At 40.7% G+C, this 27,753-nt stretch overlaps 1 protein-coding gene across 1 annotated transcript in view; it reads right to left on the bottom strand.

Moving 5' to 3' along the window:
- LOC115022967 (cadherin-18-like) overlaps positions 1–27,753 on the bottom strand; it is a 112,398-nt gene that overhangs the window by 9,882 nt on the left and 74,763 nt on the right. Inside the window, exons 7-9 of the mRNA XM_029454091.1 lie at positions 27,423–27,559; positions 9,253–9,377; positions 6,685–6,799 (exon numbers count right to left, since the gene is read on the bottom strand). Coding sequence (XP_029309951.1) covers positions 6,685–6,799; positions 9,253–9,377; positions 27,423–27,559 — 377 coding nt within the window. The remainder of the gene's footprint in view (positions 1–6,684; positions 6,800–9,252; positions 9,378–27,422; positions 27,560–27,753) is intronic.

The raw sequence follows: 27,753 nt of genomic DNA, 5'->3' as shown, positions 1-27,753 counted from the left end.
TACTTTCTTACTACCAATGTGCTATTCTTTGTACCATGTGGCTTGTTCCTGTAATGCTGAAAACCTTGATTCTTTATACTTCTTTCCAAAAACAATATAGTAAATTAGACTGCAATAATAATAAATCTTTCCATTACGTGTAAATTATATGTATTAGACATATCATTTGAAACACTTTCTATTTTATATTAACAGTGAAGTCATGGGGACTTACTAGCTAGAGTATTGCATCCTCTGGCTTCATGGGACTAAGAGTGAGACCAAAACTACTCACATAAACTGACAAGAAGTGAATAAAGTTAGTTTTTTTTCACATTTGTCAATACATTTGTGCAGTATTGTGATACATGAGATCACAATCTTCCACAATAGGGTTGTATCCTTGATTTCAGAAATGCTGGGATCAGTATGTATTTATTCATTAAGTACATTGAATTTTAAATTAAATTATTATTTTCTAAATCACAAAATGTCACATTTAATAATTTAGTAATTCATCATTATATTTTCATCCTAATATTATGACCCCCTCATTGTATCTACAGCCCTGTTCTACTGTGATATTCAAGGTATTGATTCTGGTTATCGTGACAATGATAGTCAGCAAACAAATGGAGGCAGTGGCTGAGAGAAACTGAGATCTACCTGTTGAATATGTATGAAGAGTGCATCTTTACATAGCAGTGTACGTTCTCCGGGGACCTCCGAGCCATAATACAGCATGTCAGCTAGCAGGCAGTGGAATGTGTATATATGTGCATATCTCTATATGTGTGGATTTATGTGTGTGGATTTTGTAAATTTCTTCAGGGTATGCCAACGCGACTCAGCACGACACAGAAGGACATCTTCATTTACATAGTGTGTTTCTTGTTGACACGCATGGATCCTCTGCTGTGCCTTTGGAAATATTATAATATTGATTGATAAACAGGCCATAAATACTATTGGCCTTTACTGTAAATAACTATTATAGACCCAATATTCCCTGTCAGTAGTAATGAAACAAAGTAAGTGAAGTATACAAAAATAATTGTAATATTTTTGTGTTTATTTTGTATTTTGTAATTAATAAATAAAATTATAAAAAATCAACAACATTTGTAAAAATAAAACCATGGTTGTCACATGTCTAAAGCTTCAGCGTGAGTCAACGGGAGACTGGACTGCTGCTGGCTCTGTCTGTAAACAAAAGAAGAGGGCTGGCACTTCCTTATCAAGTTGACACTCATCGGCTATTGAAGGTTGTCGATAAGGCATGGAAGCTCTTATTGGCTCAAATGAAGTGTCAATCGAAAGGTCAGAGTTCGGCATTGGGTAAGCAAGCATCAAAATAGCGCTAATAGCTTGATCTCATGCTGTTTTTACCGAGTATCATCGTGAAAATAAACACATCGATCAGCTGATTTCAAAGATTGCAACAGCTTTTATCAATGTGACGATGTTCAAGATGGATATATTTTTTACTGGAAACGATCTCTGCAATGACACAGGAAGTTTTTTTTGGATTATTACTGATTACAAGAGTATGATGAGACTTTATAGGGTGAGTTGGCTCAAAGTTATGGGTTTGATTGTGAGTTTGCTTACTTGTGTGAGATGCCTACTGTACTTGCTGTTGTGATTTTGATCTCAAAAACGTTTGGCTCACTAAATAGACGAGACTCTAATCTTTCGAACGATATGTGTAACAACTCCATCATGGCGGACTGTAAACAACACAGGGCAAGATACAACCTCTCTGAAAATGCAAAACTATCACGGCGGGCCGTCCACCCGTTAAGAGGTTAAAAACAAAAAGACCGGCTTTCCTATAAGACAAAGTCAGTACATGAAGTGTATTATTAAATATACATTTCAGCTGACAATACATAAAGGGATTTATATGCATTCAATAGGCTTCACAGATGCAAGCTGCTCTAGCAAAAAGTATGTGCTACCCCTATCTGCCAGCACTTTTCTTCAACCCATCCATCATGGTTCAGTAACCAGCCGTGATCCATGATAGTAAAAGCTACACTAATGAATCCATATCATATATGAAGTACAGCTCACACCAGGTCAATATCACACACTCTGATAAACACAGCTGACCACACTCAGAGCTCTTAAACAACAGCAGCTGACCATAACTTTTAAACCTGAAGTATTTTACTACTGAAATATCATTAAGAATGTGCTGGGACCTGCATGCTTAAAGAGTATTTAAACCTCCCCCTGCTGATAGAACACAACTTTTACCATTTGGACTGATTAAAAATGGAACCTAAAAAACAAGCAGCTAAACAACTTCAAACGTGACTCACTAATCAGTGCACATGGAAGTGTGTCACCTTTCAATACAGAAATATATTTAGCTGTCATCTGACCCATCACACTCGCTATGGCCTGCTGCAGTTGAATAGTTGTTTATTTACACAAAGATTTAGATATGTAATGTGTTTGACACCTAGTCCCTTCATTTGGAGATTTGGTTTGATACCAACAGATTTTGGGGTTGCTGCTGTTGGACTGGCATGACAACAGTTTACCCTTTTTAATCCTTCTCTGGCTGCATGTAAGCAGATCTACTCAGGGCTGTACAAATGTAGTGCACATTAATCTTTTTGGGTTGAAACAAATATGTTAATTTGTATTTTAATTGAATAATTTAGTTAATATTCTCCTATAAAGATGCTATAACCGAATATCAGTGAGTTATCTTTGTAGTAATTGAAAATACAACAACATTCAACAACTATCAGGCATCTATGAAAAAAACTAGATTTCTTTTGTATTGTGTGTGAAACCAAACCTATGCACTTGCAAATAAGTACACAAACATATAGAGCTAACTCACTAGGGTGTAGTGACTGTAAGTTTTACAAACTTTATTAGTTCCCATGATCAGGAAGGACATGAAAAAACAAACAAAACAACAAGTTGTTGATTTCACTGTTTCTAGAGTTTTACTTACAGATTTGACACTGAAATAATGAAAAGATGTAACTTCTGTCATTAGATGGAAATGAACCAATCCTGCAGGTTTCCAGTGTTATGCACTAAGTATCCAAAATAGCTTTTAAGTAAAAGTAAAGGAAAAATCCACTCTATTATCAAGTCACAGGGCTTAGGAGGTTTGCTCAGCAGCACAACAAAATCACCTGCAATGCAGCTATCCAGCCAGGCTATGTGTTCTACAGAAGCAGAAGTAAACAAAAACACAAACTGCCGGTAGAATTCTGCTCACAGACTGCTGTACCAACTTCCTGTCTGGCTCTTGTCACTGTGTCTCATTACTGAGATTGCTGTCAACTCTCCTCCGTCCCGTATCCGTCTCGGGCAACACCAGCGAGAGGAAAACGTTAGAAGATGGAAACGAACATAGGGTGGTACCTGTTACACCAAAAGCAAAAGAGAAAAGACTCTGTGGTAATGATGCCAGCAGAATATGTAATACAGGTAGAAACCCCAGACACCCCAAGTACTCTAAGTTTTCATTTCTGGCAGCAGCAACTCCATGCTTGCATACCTCATTATGATCCAATCTTTGAATTAACTGGAGCTAGTATACCAGACGTGACATGTAGCATGTAGCCAGGTGGAGAAAAGAAACAATTCCCCTCAATAGTACTGTTACTGTGAGCACAAGGCATATTGTGGAACAGCACAGAGGCCATGCATGTATTAAGAGAACACAGCGATAGACTTGGAAACGGGATGACTTTTAGTTTACCACAGGGAAGACTTTTCGATGAAATATTCCTCTCTTTTCTGTAGGTCAATGCAGCTAAAATATTAGGCAATAAACCTTGACACAGCAGTCACAGAGCAAAATTCTCATTCATTGGGAGTTGAGTTTGTGTCCACCTGATAAAGGAAAGTATAATATTCATTATTCATTCAATACTCTCCTTTTAGCTCTGTTTTGGTGCAAACTTCTGTTCGGCTAGACGCTAACTTTGTCTGTCTGCTGTTGGATGCTGTGAATTTATATATAACTCATTTGCATTTGGAGGAAACATATTGCTACTAGATTACGTTTTTTATGAACATTGTGCGGAAACGTTAATTAATAGTTAATGAACTATTGTATATGACTACATGGGACTGAACATATCAATAAAATGTTCATCTACAGAGTATTCATTTGTTTCGCTACAAATCCAGGCATTAACTCTATGTTCTAAAGTCCTTTGAAACTTCCTTTAGGGTAAACAAAGATGTCAAACATAAAATGACAAGCTCATCTTGTAGTTAACCTAACAGTGAGGCTGCCACCATTGAAACAGGATTAAGAAACAGGAGAAACATTCATTGGCCAAATGGTAAGAATGACAGTTAGCGTCAGAAGCAAAGGAATAAATGTCATTGGTGGAGAAGGAACTAAGACCCACAAATAAGGGCGGTTTCAGAGTGGCTACACCAGGGTGTCAAACTCATTTTCGTTCAGGGGCCACATGCAGCCCAATTTGATCTCAAGTGGGCCTGACCAGTAAAATCATACCATAATAACCTGTAAATAACGACAACTCCAAATGTTCCCCTTTGTTTTAGTACAAAAAAGTACATTCTGAAAATATTCACATTTAATTAACTATATTTTTACAAAACATTATGAACAACCTGAAAATTCTTAAGAAAAATAAGTACAAATTCAACAATATTATGCCTCAGTTTATCATTTACACATGTGTACAACATACACATCACAGTTCGTCTACAAAAGCACAACACATTTAGTCACAGGTATCTGGAACTGAACAATATAGTATTTGACTTTATGATCAAAACAACTCGCCAAGCTATAGATATTATTTTTAAATGTACATTCATTTCCACATCTGTGTAGTAATCCTGAACACCTGAACTGACACCACACAAACTAAAGTGGGAACAATTAAGGAAGAAGGTTAAGTTATCCGCCTGCCTTGTAAATGTATAAAATGTATACATAAAAAATACATAAAAGTTGTGGCTCTTTGTACTGAAGCTGCTGACTGACATTATATGTCACAATGTTCACAAAAGTTCTGCAGCCTTCAGCATGCATGTTTTCACAAACTCACCCTCACAGTCTGGCTTTGATGCTAATGCTATTTCGCTAGCAATAAGGTAGCTAGCTTTCACTGCTGAATCGCCGATATCTCGGCTACGGGTAAAACAGACTGCTGCTTCAGACCCGCTAACAATTCATTTATCTTCTCTCTTCTCAGTTGTCCTTGCAAGCTGTTGTATTTTTCACCATGATGAGTCTCATAGTGGCGCCGAATATTATATTCTTTTAGCCCTGAAACCTGCCGTGAACACGTCTCACCTCTGTGAATAAATTGGAAACGGTCCATTTTTCTTGGAAACCTCAGCTCCAGCATCAACAGTTTGATTGCTTGACAGTGTTGTGTGGACACACAGTGGACACATTTGAAATAACAGTTACTTTCATTGAAAAATTGCAGTTAATGTCTTTTCTGTAATCTTTACACTTTGCAAAATCATCCCGCGGGCCGGATTGGGCCCTCTGGTGGGCCGTATGTTTGACACCCCTGGGCTACACTGTATGTACATGTTTTTTTATTGTAACTCAGTACCTCACTCTTTCTTTGTAATAAAGAACTTCATTGCAAGCATAAAAAGATTCTGACTGGTTCATTAAACCACAGTATTTAATATGACGACTCTTTATTTATCAGAAGCCTGAGGAAGAGCCTGGTGCTCAAAACGTTACACAGATGCATTACAATCATTCAAACTAAAGCTTTTTGGTGTGCAGATCTGTTCTTACTCTGTGATGTTTGATACAGCACCAATCGTATCCAACACTGGATGTGCGTGTCCTTTTCATAATCTTTCTCAACAGAATCCACTCATAGAAACTGGATTATTACATTTTTATACTTTTCTTTTTAGAAACTTTGGGTTAGGTTATGTCTATATTATCAAAGTCTTGCAGTTTGTACACCCACCATCACCACCTCCTTGTGAATCCAGGTGGGTACATAATTGTAGTGTTTCACTCAAAGAAACGTTGCCTCTGATTATAATCCAGGCAGCAATTAAATTTGCCATCACAAATTAATCAGGAAAAACTATTTAGAAATATGGAAACCTCATTTTGATGCTACAGGGTGTTGGTCACACATACAGAATAACTCTCCAACGTACGTGAGCTGGGAAGTGATCAAATTATAATGTCAAATGCTTTCCTGGAGAGATTAATGTCTGTGCCGGAAAATAGGTCAAGACTACAAACAAGAAGATGTCACCGGTTAGACTTACATTTAGACTGAATGCGAAGCACATTTTTACCTCCTGAATTGGACCACTGCAGTGATTTTGCAGTTGGTATACAGCTGTGTATAGAGCTTCTGTGTAGAATATGGAGCCAGTTAGTCCAACTTCATGTTTAACAGATGAGGTGGAATGATGGGTGTCAACAGAAGCATTTTGTGAGGAACATTATGCCAACAGCATATACACTTCTACTATGTGTTTGTACGCTTGATTTCTAATATGTGTGTATGTTGCCACATGACAGCATATGCATTTCTTAATCCATTCTCCATCAGGTAATGCTTGAACAATACAATGTGTTTCCTCTGCGATTTGGTCCGTAGTATCTGTACAGTTGTATATGATCATAAATATATATACAAAAGCAGATATTTAGTAGTCATGTTTAACAACTTGTGTGCTCACTAGTCTTACCTCCATTGTCCTTCACAGTGAAATTTGGATTGGCTGGAAGCTCAGCAGGCACATAGAAGGAAAACCTTCCATTTGCAAAGTTGTCCAGATCTGCTGCTTGGATGGTCTGAATCACCTAATGGGAAAAAAACAGAAGGCAACCGAGAAGACGAGAAATGCAGGTAAGAGAAAAAGAAAGTGTACAGAAATGGAACTTAGTGAGGGAAACTAAGAGGATAAGAATAAATCATTTGTTTTAATTCCTAAGTACACAGTCTTGGCATCAAGTCATTGACCCAGTTTGACCTCTTACAATTCCTCACAATCCTTAACGCAGAATATCAAGTTATTTGGCTATGACTTTCTGTTTACACACCACAATACTGAGTATGCATTAATATCAAAAACATCATTTGTACAAGTTATTCAATTCCATAACGTTTCTTTTCAGTTTTTTTCTCATCCTTATATCCTGCTCTTTGCTTCTGAACATATTGTTTCATTAAGGTGGAAGAGAGGGTATCAGGTGGACCCAAACACAGTACACTCAGGCAGATAGTGAGAACATAATTAACAAAAGCTGAAATACAAAAAAACGCAAAGACTGAGGGAGCAGGCTAAGATAAAAAAAATAGAAAGAACAAACCATGGTAGCAGAATGACACGATGGCACAAGGGACCTGATATAATCTCTCCACCGAGTCCTGGGTCTTCCCCGGGGTCTCCTCACAGCTATACGTGCCTGAAACATCTCCCTAGGGAGGGGCCCAGGTGGCATCCTTACTAGATGCCCGAACCACCTCAACTGGCTCCTTTCAACGCAAAGGAGCAGCGGCTCTACTCCGAGTATCTCACGGATGGCTGAGCTTCTCACCCTATCTCTAAGGGAGACACTAGCCACCAGCCTGAGAAAACCCATTTCAGCCGCTTGTACCCGTTTATCTCATTTATTCGACCCAGCCTTCATGGCCATAGGTGAGCGTAGGAACAAAAATCGCCCGGAAGATCGAGAGCCTTCTGGCTTAACTCTCTTTTCGTCACAACGGTGTGGTAAAGTGAATGCAATACCGCCCCCGCTGCTCTGATTCTCTGGCCAATCTCTCACTCCCTTGTCCCCTCATTGTCATTGTCAGGTTTCAATAGCCCCAGCCTCCACAGTGATTCCTGAAAAGCTCCGCCGGAGGTGTGAGTTAAAGATTTCCCGGACAGGGGCTTCCTCCAGACGTTCCCAGTTCACCCGCACTACCCTCTGGTACCACATACACTTAAACAAACATGCTGTTTGTTATGGCCATTCCACGACTAGCACAGAAGTCAAACAACAAACGACCGTTCAGGTTTAGATCAGGGAGGCCGTTCTTCCCAATCACACCTCTCCAGGTGTCTCCATCGTTTCCCACGTGCGCACGGGTGAAAAAAACATATATTTCATATTCATACATTGTTTGAGGTCTGACTGGAGCTTGCTGATGGGCTGTATCACGGTCTGGTACGGGAACTGTTCTGCTCACAGCCGCAAATCGCTTCAGAGAGTGGTGGAGGCGACACAGCACCCGACATTTTCTACCAGCGGTGCCTCCGGAAGGCACACAGCATCATAAAAGACCACAGCCACCCAGCACGCAGATTGTTCTCCCTATTACCGTCAGGCAGACGATACAGGAGCCTGGCTGCACGCACTACCAGACTCAAGGACAGTTTTTACCACCAAGCCATCAGGCTTCTCAACCTCCAGACATACCCTCTCACTGTCTGCACTACATAAATATAAATAAATATTATTATTTACAGTACTGCACAACCCCCCCCCCTTCTTTTCATGTACATAAGCTATATTGTTTTTGTTATTATTGTTTTAACTTAAATTGTATATAGCACTAAATTGTATATAGTATCTATCTATCTATCTATCTATCTATCTATCTATCTATCTATCTATCTATCTATCTATCTATCGATCGATCGATCGATCGATCGATCGATCGATAGATAGATAAAATAGATTCAGAGTGCTTTAGTTCAGTTTTAGTGACCATTTATTGTGACAGTATGTCTGCTACTGTGTAAAATAGGAATATGACATTAAGGCTTTAAAATATGTACAAAAATATACAACTAACATCATTCCATCATTCATACAGCCTTTTCATCTGTTCTGGACAATTCAACAGATTGATTGTGTAATTGGGGAAATCTGATTTAATGAAATATAAAAGAATGTGTAACCCTTGTCTAAGCATATATAGATTATATATATATATATATATATGAGGAAGATATTTAATTTTGCTGAGCTGACATGCTGTCTCTCTCGCATACATTTATTGTACTGTTGACCCTGTGTTAACTTGCATATGACAAATAAAACTTGAAACTGAAACACTGTGCCTCCTAGTATGTTTTTTTCTGTCAGATTTTAAAACAAGATTTTAGGAATCTGACTGAAATGGGTTTGTTTTGAAAATAATTTTTTTTCTCTCAAGTTTCTTTAATTATTCAAATTTTAAGGCCATGGCATCATCCGATTGCAAACCAAAGACCTACAAACTTCTTATTTTGTTCTCCTCGCCTGAAACATTAGCAACCCACCTGTCCATTTTTGGTGCTTTCACACACTATGACGGCACTGTTGTCCCCAGAAATGGCTGGAATGTTGTCATTGACGTCCAGAATCTGGATGGTGACTGGGACGTGACTCACCATACGAGGGTTATCTGAAAATGTACACAGGAAGGAGTAACTGCACTTTAAAAACATATTTGCACTGTCCATAAAAAAATATGCTGTACTGAACAGGTATTGAGGTTTATCAGGTTTCTATTCACACATTTTGAAGTAGTGGTTTGTTCAGAAAATGTACAAATTGTTTATTGCAAATGTGCATCATATTCTTACACAAGGTACACAGTTTCAGGGTTCCTGGTAACTATATTGAATACTGTGTGTGTATACATATCACTATAAACATCACTTTTTTTTATTCCACGTTTTTTTCCTCATCAAAACTAGGTACATTATCCACAGTGCAACTTGACTTGAGATTTGGGTGTGCTATGCCAGTAGCAGTAGCCTGCAGCAGAGACGAGGAGCGGGCAACAGACTACAGCTAAGCTTCTTTCTAACTCCACAGCCCCAAATATTATATTTTCAAACTTGTAGTCTTCAGCATCAACTGACTCTGACGTCGCTGGTGACTTCACACAGCCCCCTCTGAAGTCAGAAAAGCTTGTATAGAACTTGTTTCTCATCAAGACCGTTAAACACACTTTGATGTGGGTTTGTCGAGATGTGATTTATGAATTATACTGTGTTGTGACTTCTTGCAACTTTGTGAAGTTTTTACAGGCTACATCCACAAAGGGACCCTACCAAAATCAACCCGAACAGATCAAGACTTGATTACAAACTATGACCAATGTAGCATACTATTCCTGTTTCAACCTTTTTATAGCTGTCAATCATCACTGACATGAATCAGACATTTACTAGCCTCTGGTCTTCACATGAAGGTATTGAAACATGTAGTTTCCCTATTAGATTTTGCTGAAATTTTAGAAATGTTAACATGTGCAACATTTAAACATAAAGATAACTGATAAATTGAAGTTGCATAGTTAAAAGTGCCTTTGGAGTTTCTCATTAAATTCAGTGTTCTATCATTGAGGTCTCATAGAAAGGTTTAATGTATTTCCTTCCTTATTAAACATTGTTTACATCCATGTGCGCTTGCTAGCAGTCTTCACTGCATTTCTTGGAGCATCACTGCCACCTGTAGATTAACAGATCATATAGTCTGGTGCAAGCTTTCACAGAAAAAGGAGCCCCTTGTAAAAAATAATATCATTTTCAAAATCTGTTTTTACGTTTTTTGTGTGGTTTTGGGTCCAATATGTTCATATAGTATGTCAAAATGAAATAATACCTATCAGGTTATATAGTTGAGGTGGTGCTGAAAAAGAAAGTTACCAAACATTGACATGCTCAACATTTCTTAATGGGGTTTAGTAATGCAGAATCAAAGATATGCGAAAATGGCCAAATTAGCCCCGGACTCCAGAGGGTTAAGGCCATAAACTATAATATGAAATGTCAATATAAAAAGCAGAAGGGTTGAGGAGATTATTAATTTCTGATAAAAGATGGATAAATATGCACAGTTATAGAAAGCCTTACTGTTACTGCATTCTCTATCAAGGTTTTCTCCAAGTGGACATAGCGGACATCCAATTTTCAGTTTGCAAGCAATCATGCCACTGGTAAAGTGCCATGTGATGCAACTGATACCTCTACTGCTTTACAGCACACAGCCCATGGATGTGTTATAATATACAAGTGTATCCAGCTATTTTTGTACACCCATAATGCACACGTCAGTGATGGATTCAAATTCCTACCAATTATTTCACATTATTCCACTAATAATAATAATAATAATAAATTGGATTTGTAAAGCGCCTTTCAAAGCTAAAAGCAATCTCAAGGCGCTAAAACTGATCTACAGGTGGTGAGGTGGCGGTAACGCTCCAAGAAATGCAGCAATGTGCCAGCAAAGACAGCTAATTAAAATTCTTTGTAATAGAGGAAAACGCTGAGGAAACATCAAAAATTATAACAGTTCATCTTCAGGGGGCCATGAATGTCTGTAGTTAATCTGATATCCGTCTCAAATTTTATGGTAATCCATCCAATACTTGTTAACATTACACTCAATAGCACAAATGTGAAACTCATACACATCCCACAAAAGGAAAATTCAGGGGATCACATCGTCTGGGAATCGTGAATGCCTGGACAAAAATGTGTGCAAATCCATCCTGTTGGGATGTTGTTGAGAGATAGAATGAATGATCGATAATGTTGCTCTGCGTCAACAGAATGTGTTAATAGGCACATGTTTAATAATGAGTTTACGTAAAGTTAAGCGGTCTAAAGTTCACTAATACTCTTTATTCCTCCTATTAAAATGAACAAACACTTTTTATTATTTAATTGAACTTGAGGTTGAATATGCATTTTTTGCCTATAAGGTTTAAACAATAAATAAAGACATTGTATTTGTCATATATTTGTTATAATTTTGTTGCTGTGTGATGCTAACCTGGTGAGAAAGGGGCCGGCACTTAAAAAAAATACTTGGCAGGTGATTGGATGAACTCTCTGTATTTAACCATCCGTCACAGATAACAGCGAGAAAAGCCTACAGGGACGTTCTTTGCTCTTCAAAAATCTTCAGTTCTTATATATCTGATACTATTGCAGCATCTTCGCTAACCTCTTTAACCGCCATTGTTGTTTTAAACGATCAGACGCCTTGCGTGTTGTCTCAAGACATAAACCACAGCTGTAGCTGCCAGTGGCTGTTCACAAGATGTTGATTGGTCTGAACGATTGGTGGGTTGGACACAAACACATTAAACTTGAAACCTGGAAGATAGGTTTTCATGTTGACTTGTCATTCCGTGATTCTTGTGTGATAACCCAGCTTCCATGCAACAAACATTTTTAATAAGTTTGAATCCAATAACATCAACCTAACCAGTTTCAGAACTTATGACCTGTGCAGGTTGCCATAACGTTAACTCTCCAGCATACTGTTGCTATGTGAGACTTACAATATCTGAACACTAAACAGGTGCCAGACGAGGTAGTAAAAGATCAATAAATTATACAGTATATATCAATAACTGTAATTTCTTACCAGTCAAGGTGCTGCCATATAACCAATATTGTTCAATTTTCTCCTCTTTTTTAATGTTGCTGTTGCATCTCATATTTATCATTGATGGCAGAGTGTTTGGTCTGTAACTTTCATTTGTTTGTTCATTCATTTGTTACATTTAATATCTCATGCACCACTGATCAGATCTTGATGGCACACAGTGGAGTAAAACATACAACCACAACAAGGACTTTAATATCAAATTATGTGGATAGTTCATTCTTGAAGGCTCTTTAACCTAATTGAATTCTGCAAGGACATATTTCATTTCATCATAACCTCTGGAGGGTGTAGGCATGCGTGTTTAATTTATTAAAAGAGAGCTTGACTGGAAATGTAGCCAAATTAAAGAACTGATGTATACAGATGGCCAATTAACATCAGCCTTATCTTTGTATTCCAGTTGATCAGGATTAGATTTTTTCCCTCATCACCATGGCCACATGAACCCGTATTGGACACCAGAGAAAACCATTTACTGTTGGGCTCCTGTTACCTAAACCTCAAGCATTAAAAAGCATTTCCAATAAAGAAAGAATGTAACACACTTTGATATGTTTTGTGTTTCTGATGTGCTTTTCAATGAAAATCTACATAGCTACTGCTTTTTCCAGCAGATCTCTGCCAAACCAGCATAAATTAACTTTAACGCAAGCCGGCTATGTGTGAAAAAAAAGCAATAACAATTAATAACAATAACAATTAATCTATAAATTATTTTTATAAATGCCTGGTCAGATACACTTTTTGTTGTGGTCAATTCAGGAAAAGTAATCACATTTAATCCTCTTCAGGGCTTTCTCATTATAGAACGTTTCAACTGAATACAATTGCAACTGCTTGGGTCAGTGTTTACTTCCTGTCAGCTGATGTCATTCACATACACTGCAACCGGAAATAAACTGGGGCACATTTAGAATGTTTATGTTTCAAGCTATAAAATGGTCTTTACTCATGACCACTTTTGACCATTTAGACAGCAGGAGGGTTAAACTTGCAGTTCTTGGACAGTAATCTTGGTTTGAAGTCCAACTGCAGATCTGGCTTCTTGTTTCATACTCCATCCTGTCGTTATCTCTCTCATCTTCAACATCCCTGTCATCTTTCCTCCTCTAAACCGCTCTGTGTGCTTTGCTTTGAAATGCTCCTCTTAGATCATCCTATTAGGGAAGGCTTATAGAGTGTATCTGGGGAGCCACTGCAAGAGAGGCATTTTGTGATCAGACCTAAGGGTAATAGGAAAGGGTGAATGTCAGATACAATATCTGAAAAACATCTCTCTCTCAATTCACCACAGAGCTGAACTTTTTAATCCAGTATCACCTGCAGACAGACTGAAGATCACCGTTGCTCCTGACCTTTCTGCTATAAAACACTGGAAAGCAGATATATATATAACTCTTTAGACTGAGAGATGGACACATACACATACATCTCCTCCTTATTACTACAGTCAGATCCACAGTGTTAACTATGGTGTGTTTAATAGCACGGTAACACTTTATAATACTAATTATTATTAATGCTATAATTTACATTAGCTTATCATTAGTTTGTGTATATATGAACTAGTAAATTGAGAAGTTATATATTGTATCTGCTTGCAAGACCCGTGTTCGCCTCAACTTCACCGACGATGCCCCTTTTTGGATTATCCGGGGAGTCAGACTGTGGCGTCACTGAGACTACATCCATATTTTAGTCTATTGTAGCAACATTGTATTACAACATTCCTGCATAAATCCTACCATCATGAAGATTACAATGTTTTTGTTGAAACTGTTTAAGAGGAGCTGATTCAACTTTGTTACAATTATTTATTGATACAAACGGAACATTTACACCATTATCCATCCATCCATCGTCTACCGCTTATCCGGGGTCGGGTCGGGGGGCAGCAGCTCCATTAAGGAACCCCAATCTTCCCTTCTCCGGGCCACATCCTCCAGCTCCGACTGGGGGATCCCGAGGCGTTCCCAGGCCAGTGAGGAGATATAATCTCTCCACCGAGTCTCTTCCCAGCTGGACGTGCCTCGAACACCTCTCTAGGGAGTCGGCCAGATGGCATCCTTACTAGATGCCCGAACCACTGCAACTGGCTCCTTTCAACGCAAAGGAGCAGCGGCTCTACTCCGAGTCTCTCAATGATGGCTGAGCTTCTCACCCTATCTCTAAGGGAGACGCCAGCCACCCGTCTGAGAAAACCCATTTCTGCCGCTTGTACCCGTGATCTCGTTCTTGCGGTCATGACCCAGCCTTCATGACCATAGGTTAGGGTAGAAACATAGATCGCCCGGTAGATCGAGAGCTTTGCCTTCTGGCTCAGCTCTTTTTTCGTCACAATGGTGCGGTAAAGCGAATGAAATACCGCTCCCGCTGCTCGGACCAATCTCTCGCTCCATTGTCCCCTCACTCGCGAACAAGACCCTGAGGTACTTGAACTCCTTCACTTGGGGTAAGGGCTCATTCCCTACCCGGAGTAGGCAATCCACCGATTTCCTGCTGAGAGCCATGGCCTCAGATTTTGAGGTGCTGATCCTCATCCCAACCGCTTCATACTTGGCTGCGAACCGATCCAGTGACTGTTGAAGGTCACAGAATGATGACGCCATCAGGACCACATCATCCGCAAAGAGCAGCGATGAGCTCCTCAGGCCACTGAACTGCAACCCCTCTCCTCCGCGACTACGCCTCAATATCCTGTCCATGAAAATCACAAACAGGATTGGTGACAAAGCGCAGCCCTGGCGGAGGCCAACATTCACTGGGAACGAGGAACTTATAGTTAGGGCTGCCTCAGGTTTGCCTTGGATCAACCCCTAGTTATGCTGCTATAGGCTTAGACTGCCGGGGGACACCTCCCTGCTCTCCTCCTTCTCTTCCTCTCTCCTCCCCTCCCTCTCTCTTCTTCTCCCTCTCTATCTGTATGCATTTATGTAAATGTATGTTACTAACACAGCATCCAGGGCATCATCCCCGGAGTTTCTGTGTCTCTCATGTGGCAGGTTGCCACTGATAAAGTTTACGTCTGGATCAGGAATCGTGGCTGTGCCTGCTGCCCTGTTCCTGCTAGACACCAGGAAGCCTTTTTGACATTTTCCTGGATTCACCCATACTTTCTCTTTTTTCAAAACAACATACTCTCTGTCAAATGTTGTATTTGTACTATGTTTATCTTGTACACACAACATCTATTGCACGTCTGTCCGTCCTGGGAAAGGGATCCATCCTCAGTTGCTCTCCCTGAGGTTTCTTCCATTTTTCCCCCTTTAATTATGGGGTTTCTTTTAGGAAGTTTTTCCTTGTGCGATGTGAGGGTCTAAGGACAGAGGGTGTCGTTTCCTGTACAGTCTGTAAAGCACACTGAGACAAATGTTTAATTTGTGATATTGGGCTGTATAAATACATTTGATTTGATTTGAAGAAGGCATGTTGCTGGCTAAACATCATTTGTATTATATCAAGTTTGAGCTGGATATACCCATCAATACTCCCTGCCAGTGGGTGAAAAAATAACCATTACATTCGAATGTGGCATTATGTTTCGTAAAGTCTGCATTGTTGTTTTCCAGTCATCATGATAATGACAAACTACTGGTAAGTTGAAAGTATTAGATATCATCTAATGATCCTGTTCACAGTCTCATTAGGCTACTACATCACAGAAGGATCGGAAGCTGCTACTCTGCTCTGTATTCTCCCAAGATCTCAATTAAGATGCTGACCTTAAAGTTATAATCCTTAATATTTTCATGAAATCTAACTCATTTTCTTATAGCATTTTTTTTGCTAAAGCCTTTCAATGTATCTATATTCTATAATTAACTCTATATTTTATTGTGCACTCTCTCAATTTACATAATAACACATTGACAATTTCTTTTTTTCTTTCTTTTTTTTATGTTATCCTGTTCAGGATGACCCTGACTATGAAAGGAAGAGTAAAATAGAAGTATGTGTAAGTGTATCTGAAGCTGGGCTCAGACTACATGAGTTTTGGGCCCAGTTATGCCTGAGTGACCCCTCCCAACAACCAGAAGAAAACTCAGTATCGATGTGTTGCCCATATTATCTGGTGATGTGAGGGGTTTTCAGATCCAGTCTTAAACCTCACAAATGTTTGCCAACTCATCGAGCCACCCTAATTTATTTTTCAACTTATTTGATATTAAGGATGTAAAATCTGGATGATTATGTCGGTACTTTCAGGGCGGGACCACAATAGCCAATGAGAGAGACGCTGCAAAGCAACAGTAAACATTTGAGCTATTGAAGCTAACATTAGCTAACATACTACTGCTGACAGATATTAAAACTGATCTGATTAAAAAACTCTCGTCCAGTTTTCGCTTTAGAACCTTGAGCGTGTCTCCATAAACATGTTCTCATCCAGACTCGTTCAGCCTTCTGCTGTTGTGTTTTCTCACTGCAAAGTATTACTGTAGCAAGTTGTTGCACCACGTCAGTCTCCAGGTTGTTTACATCTGCATCCCGTGAGATCACGTGATGTGGTGCATTGCTCCCTCTGGCACAATAATCTTAATAATATCCTGTAGTGTGTGTGATGCACCATTATTTTCTAATCTTGCAGTGTGTGCATGTTTGAGATTAGAGAAATGAACATCTGTGAAGTTTCTCCTCATGTGTGTGGCGCAACCAGATTTCAAAACTGCTGTTGTGTGAGCCCGACTTTAGCTTGTTGAACGAGCCACCAAACAAACATTTATTGGGGAAAAGTGCACTGCTAACGGCAGTTTGCAGGCTAAACGGTTAATGAGCTGCTCACATTAAACATCATGTAAACTTCACAGCACAGATCACTTGGGTTTGGTTAGATGCTGCTGTGGTTCTTAATTTTCAATACTACAAACAACACGCTGCTAGTTTCTCCTTCCCTACACATGTTAGGCACTCTGGCAGCCTGCCAGCTGCTGTCAATCAGACACCGATGGGCCCCTCCAGCTGCTGTCAATCAGATACGGTGTGGCTCTCCATGCTTCACCACTCTGTTGGTCTTTTCGAACAACAGAAAAAGACACAAACTAACTTTTAAAATTTAAACAAGACGCATAATGGAATAACAATCAGACTTTGGCTGATTGCTTAGACACTAGCTTGATATGCATGTTTACCAGATTAAGGGCCAACAGTTAACCCTCTGACTAACCTCTACTGTCCTTAAGAGAAACTTTAGTGCTGAGATTAATTTCACACTAGTTCACAGGAGAAGAGACATGCTGGAGTGACATCTTTGATTATTAAACCTGCACAGGAGGTTTGGTTCTTAGATGAATCCCCAGAGACTCAGCATCAGGGTGACTGAGCCGAGTGGCATTTATGAATGTCCTGGCTCAGTCCATTACTCACAGCATTGTGCAGTAAAGGGTAGGAAAAAGGGTAATTGGCAAGATAAGCATTGGCTGGAGAGAAACGAGAAGAGGATCAAGAAGAAAGAGCTGATTGACTATTCCACAGATGCATTCAGCATAATGTCATCTACTCAGAGATTCTGTCAGATCACTAAATGTGTCGTAAAGGGTATTCCACTGAATTAAGTAGACGTCTAGAAATGTTCTTAATATTTAATGTAATTTGTTTTGAGGTCAAGTAAATCTTCAAAGACAAATTGAAAAGTAATCTGTGAAGCAATTAATCTGCGCTGGCTGAGTACATTTGTTAGCGGGACATTGTGCGAGACTACAGAGTGGTGACTGCACACAGAGAGCGGCGGCTGCATCAGTGCAAAAGTCGTACATTTTAAAATTATTTTATTTTATCAGCAATCGCATAAAAATAAATATAGTAAAAATGTTAAATATCCAAGGCTGGGTCCTTACCGCAGAAACAGGTGGGTGTCAAAACTTCAACAGTACAGCTGGATATCATTTCAAAATATCATTGCCAACATAATACCCGAGTATCTGTACCCAAAATATATAAAATATTATTTTCAATTTAAATTGAGGAATATAAAGATGTTTTACAACAACAAGGCAAGATATGTCAAAATACTTGATGAATTAGTATTAAATAAGAAGTGTGCCTAAATAAAATATATCATGTTGCAATTTTCACAAATAAAAAGATGATAAAAACAATCCTGCTTATCCCCTTTTTTGTAAATAGGTTTGCTTCTCAACGACTTCATGAAAGAAAGGGCAAGGAAAGGAGAGACCCTGCCCGGAGGAAGCCCGGGGCCCCCGTCTGGAGCCAGGCCCAGAGGGAGGGCCCGACAGCGAGCGCCTGGTGGCCGGGTTTGCCACGGAGCCCGGTCGGGCACAGCCCGAAGAAGCTACGTGGTGCCTCCCATCCATCCATCCTGTGGGCCCACCACTCATGGGAAAAACCGCTGGGGTCGGGTGCGCTGCCACACGGGTGGCAGTGATGGTCAGGGACCTCGACGGACCAGACCCGGGCAGCAGAGGCTGGCTCTGGGGACGTGGAACGTCACCTCTCTGTGGGGGAAGGAGCCGGAACTAGTGCGGGAGGTGGATCGCTACCAGTTGGATCTGGTGGGGCTTACCTCCACGCACAGTCTTGGCTCTGGAACCGTACTCCTGGATAGGGGTTGGACTCTATTCTTCTCCGGAGTTGCCCAAGGTGTGAGGCGTCGGGCCGGGGTGGGGATACTCACTAGCCCCTGGCTGAGCGCCGCTACGTTGGAGTTTATCCCGGTGGACGAGAGGGTCGCCTCCCTACGCCTTCGGGTTATGGTGATCGATTTCGTAATCGTATCATCTGATCTGAGGCCGCATGTTTTGGACACTCGGGTGAAGAGAGGGGCGGAGCTGTCGACTGATCACCATCTGGTGGTGAATTGGATCAAGGGGTGGGGGAAGACTCTGGACAGACCTGGTAAACCCAAACGGGTAGTGCGGGTGAACTGGGAACGTCTGGATCTTTAACTCACACCTCCGGCGGAGCTTTTCAGCTATCCCTGTGGAGGTTCGGGGCATTGAACCTGAGTGGGCGATGTTCAAAACCTCTATTGCTGAAGCTGCGGTGATGAGCTGTGGTCTCAAGGTCTTAGGTGTCTCAAGGGGCGGTAACCCTCGAACACCGTGGTGGACCCCGGTGGTCAGGGAAGCCGTCCGACTGAAGAAGGAGTCCTTCCGGGTTATGTTATCCGGGAGGACTCCGGAAACAGTTGCAGGGTATCGAAGGACTAGAAGGGCGGCAGCTTCTGCCGTGTCAGAGGCAAAGCAGCGGGTGTGGGAGAAGTTCGGAGAAACTATGGAGAAGGACTTTCGGTCGGCACCAAGGTGCTTCTGGAAAACCATCCGGCACCTCAGGAGGGGGAAGCGAGGAACCATCCAAGCTGTGTACAGCAAGTGTGGGACCCTGCTGACTTCAACTGAGAAGGTTATCGGCCGCTGGAAGGAGCACTTTGAGGAACTCCTGAATCCGACTAACACGCCCTCTATGGTTAAGGCAGAGCTGGAAGCTGATGGGGGATCATCGTCAATTTCCCTGATGGAAGTCACTGAGGTAGTCAAACAACTCCACAGTGGCAAAGCCGCAGGGGTTGATGAGATCCGTCCAGAAATGCTGAAGGCTTTGGGTGTTGAGGGGCTGTCTTGGTTGACACGCCTCGTCAACATTGCGTGGAAGTCTGGGACAGTGCCTAGGGGTTGGCAGACCGGGGTGGTGGTTCCCCTATTTAAAAAGGGGGACCAGAGAGTGTGTGCCAACTACAGGGGTATCACACTTCTCAGCCTCCCTGGTAAAGTCTACTCCAAGGTACTGGAAAGGAGGGTTCGGCCGGTAGTCGAACCTCTGATTGAAGAGGAACAATGCGGATTCCGTCCTGGTCGTGGAACAACAGACCAACTCTTTACTCTTGCAAGGATCCTGGAGGGGGCCTGGGAGTATGCCCATCCGGTCTACATGTGTTTTGTGGATCTGGAGAAGGCGTATGACCGGGTCCCCCGGGTGATACTGTTGGAGGTGCTGCGGGAGTATGGGGTGAGGGGGTCACTTTTGAGGGCCATCCAATCCCTGTACGCCTAAAGCGAGAGTTGTGTCCGGATACTCGGCAGTAAGTCGGACTCATTTCCCGTGAATGTTGGCCTCCGACAGGGCTGCGCTTTATCACCAATCCTGTTCGTGATTTTCATGGATAGGATATCGAGGCGTAGTCGTGGAGGAGAGGGGTTGCAGTTCAGTGACCTGAGGATCTAGTCGCTGCTCTTTGCAGATGATGTGGTCCTTATGGCCTCATCGGTCTGTGACCTTCAACAGTCACTGGATCGGTTCGCAGCCGAGTGTGCAGCGGTTGGGATGAGGATCAGCACCTCCAAATCTGAGACCATGGCTCTCAGCAGGAAACCGGTGGATTGCCTACTCCGGGTAGGGAATGAGCCATTACCCCAAGTGAAGGAGTTCAAGTACCTCGGGGTCTTGTTCGCGAGTGAGGGGACAATGGAGCGAGAGATTGGCCGGAGAATCGGAGCAGCGGGGGCGGTATTACAGTCACTTTACCGCACCGTTGTGACGAAAAGAGAGCTGAGCCAGAAGGCAAAGCTCTCAATATACCGGTCGATCTTCGTTCCTACCCTCACCTATGGTCATGAAGGCTGGGTCATGACCGAAAGAACGAGATCACGGGTACAAGCGGCCGAAATGGGTTTTCTCAGACGGGTGGCTGGCGTCTCCCTTAGAGATAGGGTGAGAAGCTCAGCCATCCGTGAGAGACTCGGAGTAGAGCCGCTGCTCCTTTACGTTGAAAGGAGCCAGTTGAGGTGGTTCGGGCATCTAGTAAGGATGCCACCTGGGCTTACTCCTTACTCCTTACTGGAGCTGCTGCCCCCGCGACCTGATCCCGGATAAGCGGTAGACGATGGATGGATGGATGGATGGATGGATGGTTTGCTTCTCATCCAATCAGAAAATACATGCAAAATTCCATTCCCCCTCAAAAAAAATGTTGGAGGAGCATTTTCTTTCTCGATTGGTATGTTGCATCCAGCATTTAAAATATGCAGACACATGCCAATATGTATACCTAATATCCAACATTGATTTAGCAAAAGCATTATTAGCTTTCCAAAAACTAGAAAAAAAGTAATTTGGGTTCAGAACTCCACTACAGGCTCTAAATCACAGACACTTGACATATCTTGGCCTTATTATGTAATTGCTTATTAAATAATGTTTCTGAAGAATGCCTCTTTACTAGGACTGTCAAATTAGTACGTTCATTTTGATTAATTAATCACAGAAAAAATAATGCAACAAAACAATTAACGCAGATTAATCACGCTCTTAGATTCTCCTTGACCCTTTACGTCAACCGACGCAACGCGGCCACAGTAGCCTCGTCAACATGATGGAAGCGGATGAGAAAACGTTACTTAGTCCAGAATGGAAAGTTTACATTTAATAAACTCCCAGATGTAAAGGCCCTGTCACACATATCCATATGGCGGAAACGGATACGAAAAATAGCTCACAATTTTTCAGAGTCCAAATACGTCCAACTTTTCATCGGATCAGAAAAGTGATGTATACAGATACGCATGTCTAACCTATTGATAGCGTATCACTTACTTGTACAAAATATATCAGACGAATGCCCAACGAATGCATAACGTATACAAAAATATGGCGTATACAAAATATCGGCAATACGCTGGGGTATGTTGTTGAATGCAGAGTCTGTGAATCTTTGAGTGTGGTCAAATTTTTTTGCCTGAGCCAAAATCCATGCGATCTCAAAAGATGCCTCAGTTAAAGGGCCTACAAAATGATAAACATGAAATTCTACTGATGATAGTAAATGCTATTTGTGGTGTAAAATAATGTGTTATTAATGACACAATGCCCACAGTATTTAATAAATCATGATTTAGTATGTCGACCCACCGATGTTGACATCGCCGCTACCGGAAACAGCCGACGCCGTGTTCTGACGTCACAAGTAGAACACGAGTCCACCAGTTGAATACACAGACAGCACGGCAGACGTGGCGATGTCGGACTCTGGCTCGGATATTTCGACAAAATCGAGTGACAGTAAGTCGTCAATAGACTCGTTGCAATTTCAAGAAGAGGAGTGTATTGAAGAGGATGCCGGTGTCGTGGATTTAGATCATGCGGGCAAGTTTAACGTGGTGGAAACAGAGCAGCTCGAGACACAGTATTCAAGATGGAGACACAGACGGGTGCGATCATGCGGATGATGGTGATGGTGTTCCTGGATTTGGCGGAGATCCTCTGCGGCAACAGAACACAGACAGGTATATACATTTGACTATCGTTCATAGAACTTCCCAATCAATAGTAAATACATCATAATAAAACGTAACATTATCCTCAATCGTAAATAGATCACAAGCTATCCTATATCGATTCGATAGCTTGGTTTCCTTGAATTGTTATGGAACCCGACTAGTTGTCCGCAAATTGCTAAATATTCAATTATTTGTCTAATGTCAAACGTCATATATTACGAGGCTGTATATAAAGTATTTGCTATTAGCTAACAAACAGACCGGAGGACAGCGCTGTTTTATAAAGTATAGTCTGCCTACTGACGAGTGTCTTACGGCTGCCTATAGTAGCTGGAACACTTACCAGATTTTCATGGAAGTTACGATGTCGTAACTTTATGAGAATTACGTGAAACGGGTAAACTGTTGCTACTAGATAGATCCGACCTCCGTACGACCGTAACAGGCTTATGAGCTGCTTACTTGTCCTGTCGTGAAACACAGGCATATAAATAGTATGAAATTAAGATGACGTTAATATTGGCCTTTTTTCTGAATATTGCATATTGTGTGAAAACTGTACAATTATGGAAGCAATTGAAGAGCTGCTGCCAAGAAAAGGATGTCATGGAGGAATTCAATGAATATGAGAGACATGGTGCAAACATAACCTGCATAACAGATCACCCAGGATTCCAATCAAATTGTTTGGGTGTTGCAGACAGCCTACCAAAGGTATTCGAAGAGGGACAGGTACACGTAATGAGTAAGTTACTTGTGTGCACAAATGTGTAGAGCTCAGACACTTTGATGTATTTATGGGGAGTCGAATGGTCACTCTGGCAAAGTTACAGAATAAATAAATAAATAAGAAAATAAGGTTGAAGTGATTACCATTGACATATATTATCTTGTATTTTACAGAAGGTATTGCTCTGTGGCATACCGCCAGCTAGTGAGATTTTGCTGGGGAACACTTGGTAAGAACCACAGAATGCCATCATGTGCCATTCATATCAATTCACACTTGATGATTATCACATGTACTTGTCCACCTCAATCAATATGTATTATTGCACTACATGTATTTCTGCACAAGAATGTATAATGAACACTATATTAATTATGAATATGAAACACTGTAGGTACACTTCTCCTTGTAGAGAGTTTCAGGTCTACCTCCATCTCGTCACAACAACACTGCCGACCAAGGGGCGTAACCGCGACAACGTGGACCAATGCGAGAAGACGACGCCCCTTCTGAGGAGAATATAGCAAAAATGTTCATGATGTTTCTGTACCACTTTCACTTTTACCAACAGACAGCTAACTGGCTCTTTATTGATTTGGACTGTGGACTTGGTGTGTTGAAAGTGCCCTCGGCTGAGAGTATTATTGAAATGCTGTCATCATCACTTTAAATAAATACTATCTTGATCATTTAGCAGTTTGCTGGATTCATTTGAAAGGCAATCGTAGCGCTCTCTGGGTTCCTAAACCCAACACTACGTTTCCATCTGACAACTGCACGTTGTTCAAGTATCAGCACTTTATTAGAGTCAATAGAAAAACATAATGTCAGTTCAGTGATTGAATCTGCTTCTATACAGCACAACAGCATCCCTCTTGTTTGGTTCTTCCCACCGACTGCTGAGTGGATCTGGGACTTTGAAAGGTTCTTCATCAACATTGTCTTGGCACAAAGCATTGAGTCTCGGTCAAGAGTTCAGTAACATACTCTGCAAAAAAGATGTTTTATAATCAAAAAGATTTTATTGTATATATATATATTATGATGCTGACCTTTGGAACAACCAACATGGATTGGAACTTGCAGTCCAGCTGACCTGATGCGTGGTCGTGCTTGCATGGACCTTTGGTGTATCCTTTGAGGGGGATCCGTCTGCACAGCAATTTTATTCTGACATGTCTGAAATGTACAAAACACAACTTCACTAATAAGTAATAATAAGTCTATCGTGGTGTCAGTCGCAAACCGGCTACATTTATACATGTCTGCGTAAAGAAAATATCTAATAACATTCATTATATAAGATGTGGTTGAATTGATTGAGAGAGCAATGATATCAAATTAAACAAATATATGAATTATGTACATGCATGTAGTGATGCTATACATTGTATTTTTAACACGTCATGTGCAGGTCTACTGGTACTACAACTGTAATGTACAGATGACGTACAGTCTGTATACTTGTGTACACACAGCTTCCTCCTCAGTGTGGATGTGCAATAGACTGTTGCTGATCATACATGTATCCTCAGTTCTGTCAGTGGCTTCATTCAACAATGTTTCCAATACCTATGTAATAATAGGGTGATAGACTCACTCTTTTACTCAAACTACAGAATAAAATGGGGAAGCCTGTTATAAACATTGAATCTGTACTTAATTAAGCTAATGGAGTGTAATTATCTAAAGTTATTAATACTACAAACAATAACACACATATCGGCTAGGGCCTGGGGTAAACTCGTTACATACAGTAGGCCTAGACTGATTATGGCTTTATGCTTGTAACAATAAATAAATGATACAGTAGCACGGCTTACCTTCGGTCTCTCCCTTTTGGCGAATGCATTTCGTTGTCTCTTTGGTGGAGGACTCTGCATCGGCGGAGGTGTTTGAATCGGCGTGCTGGCTTGTGCTGGCTGGGGTCTTGGCAGTATTGTAGGCACAACATCTGCGTTCAGTTTATATTATTTTTGAATCTCATTTCCTTTCCTTTCATCAACGCACTTGTCTTGTCCATAAACGCAACATTTTATCATCTTTTGGCCACAGAAAGCTAGATTTGGAGACGGCCTCACATCCCCATACAACACATCACTTGCCAATTATTCTTGGCGATCGATTGTTGTCCATTCTTTCTCATAATAATTGACAGCAGTCTTTGCTGGACGCTTCAATGCAGACAAACACTGGCGGCTGTGTTCTACTTGTGACGTCATCGCCCGAACATTGCTGTTGTTAGCGGAAGTCATTTTTATGCTGTTATGATCGTGATTTATTAATATTAATACATCAATAATAATAAAAAAATATATAGCACATTTCACAATAGAAATGCAACCTCTATCATATACTAAGCCCAATTACACTGACGAAATATCATTTTGAAGGCTCTTTAATCATTCAGCTATATTAGTTGTCCTGTGTATGAGCCTTTTTTTTCCAGAAAGAGAAGAAGATGCTCTATTTGATTTACTAATTTCACTTCCAAGTGTGTAAGTTTCGTTGAATTTTGGATGCGTCGTTTGGAAATGCTGTTCCAAATTACTTCGCTTGAAACCACCTTTTCTCGTCTTGTATGGCTCGTACCTTCTTCTTTTTTTAAACAGGAGCACCTGACTCCGCAGTGAGTCAGTGTTCCGGCTGAGCAAGTTTGAATATCTTGTTTCTAGTCTATATTTCCATCTTTTATCAATTATTATTATATATTATTATTTGTAGGCTAATAGAGCAGACACTGTGTTGTAATGGGTTATATGTAATAGCCCTGCTTGTTTTAGTGTTTTTATGAAATATCTGTATGGACTGCATAGTCATATATATTACCCCTTTATGTAGTCCACTGCCATGCGAGCCACCAATTAATTTTTTACATTTTTTTTTTTTTAATAAAACCAAGCTTGTCACATGTCTAAAGGTTGAACAGTTCACTGTCTACACGATACGTGAGGGCTGGCACTTCCATATCAAGTTGACAATGATTGGCTTTGATGGCTGTAGAAATTGCATGGCTCAAATGAAGTGTCAATCGAACGCCTAATGTCCGCTCTCCACGTGAGAAGCAGCCATTTGGCTGTGCGGACAGCGGGAGTAACATTTTCTCCATGTGAAAAAAAATCTCACAAATCGATCAGCTGATTTCAAAGATTGCAACAGCTGTTCATGGGCTTTTATCAATGTGACGATGTTCAAGATGGATATATTTTTACTGGAAACAATCGTGTGGCACTCTACAATGCACTTATTATTATTACTGATTACAGGACAATGATGAGACTTCATAGGTGAGTTGGCTCAAAGTTATGGGTTTGCTTGCTTGTGTGAGATGCCTACTGTACTTGTTGTTGTGATTTTGATCTAAAAACATTTTGTCTCACTAAATAGATGAGATTCGAAGCTTTCTAATGATATGCGGCATTGTGTAAATACTCCAACTACAGCTGACTGTATACAACACAGGGCACAGAGCACACCAGGAAATAGGCCGGCAAGCCGTCCACCCGTTAAGAGGTTAAGATTAATTAATGACAAAGCATGTAATTAATTTTAAAAAATGTTAAATCGCTTGAAAGCCCTACTATTTACATAGAGAGAGGGTAACTGCCACTTAACTTACTTTTTGTAATAAAGGGTTATTGTAATGTAGTGTATTGCGTTCTCTGTTCATAGAGAATATTAATTAGTGCAACTATAAAAAAGTAGAAGTTAGAAATGACTGATTCCCTGAGGTGTAATCTTTTAAATCTCAATATAACCCTGGTTCTGTCATCTACTGTGTCCTTTGCTGTTCTAAAATAAACACAATTCTGCTCTCAAAAGTGTTCTCTTCATGTTGGACAGGCTTAAATACATTACATTGCAATTATATATATTTTTAAACTTAAAATGAGTGCATTCAACCTCCATAGGAACAAGAGCTAGATGGGATGCAACAGAAGTGCAATAACTAAGAGCTTGTTTAGAGGTTACCTTAAGAACATATACAGTGGCGAATGGATGGATGGATGTCATGGATGGATATGTAGAACAACAGGTAGCGACAGTTTGATATGGTCTGCTGTTGCTGTGAACTTACCAACCTCTGCAGCCATCACAGTGATGTTATGCCATGCAGTCTCCTCCCGGTCCAGAACCTGAGTAGTCCTGATGATGCCGCTGTTCACCTCGATAGTGAAATACAAAAGTCTTTCCTCTTCGTTTTCTATAAAGTACCTGCGATACAGAATGACATGAACCATAAAGAGGACGTACAGCCATTGAAACATATTTTAATATTTTGATTTTACTACTTTGAGGATAATATAGTACAATTGGATTCATCCTTTCTTTTTTTCTTTTTCAATCACACCATCATTTATGTCAAATGGATGTTGTATTTTTACTATGTTGTTTATCCTCTACACACC

Source organism: Cottoperca gobio, chromosome 17, assembly GCF_900634415.1.
Source record: "Cottoperca gobio chromosome 17, fCotGob3.1, whole genome shotgun sequence".
Taxonomy (NCBI): domain Eukaryota; kingdom Metazoa; phylum Chordata; class Actinopteri; order Perciformes; family Bovichtidae; genus Cottoperca; species Cottoperca gobio.
The sequence above is the reverse complement of the archived record's forward strand: the minus strand, read 5'-3'. Positions and strand labels throughout refer to the sequence as shown.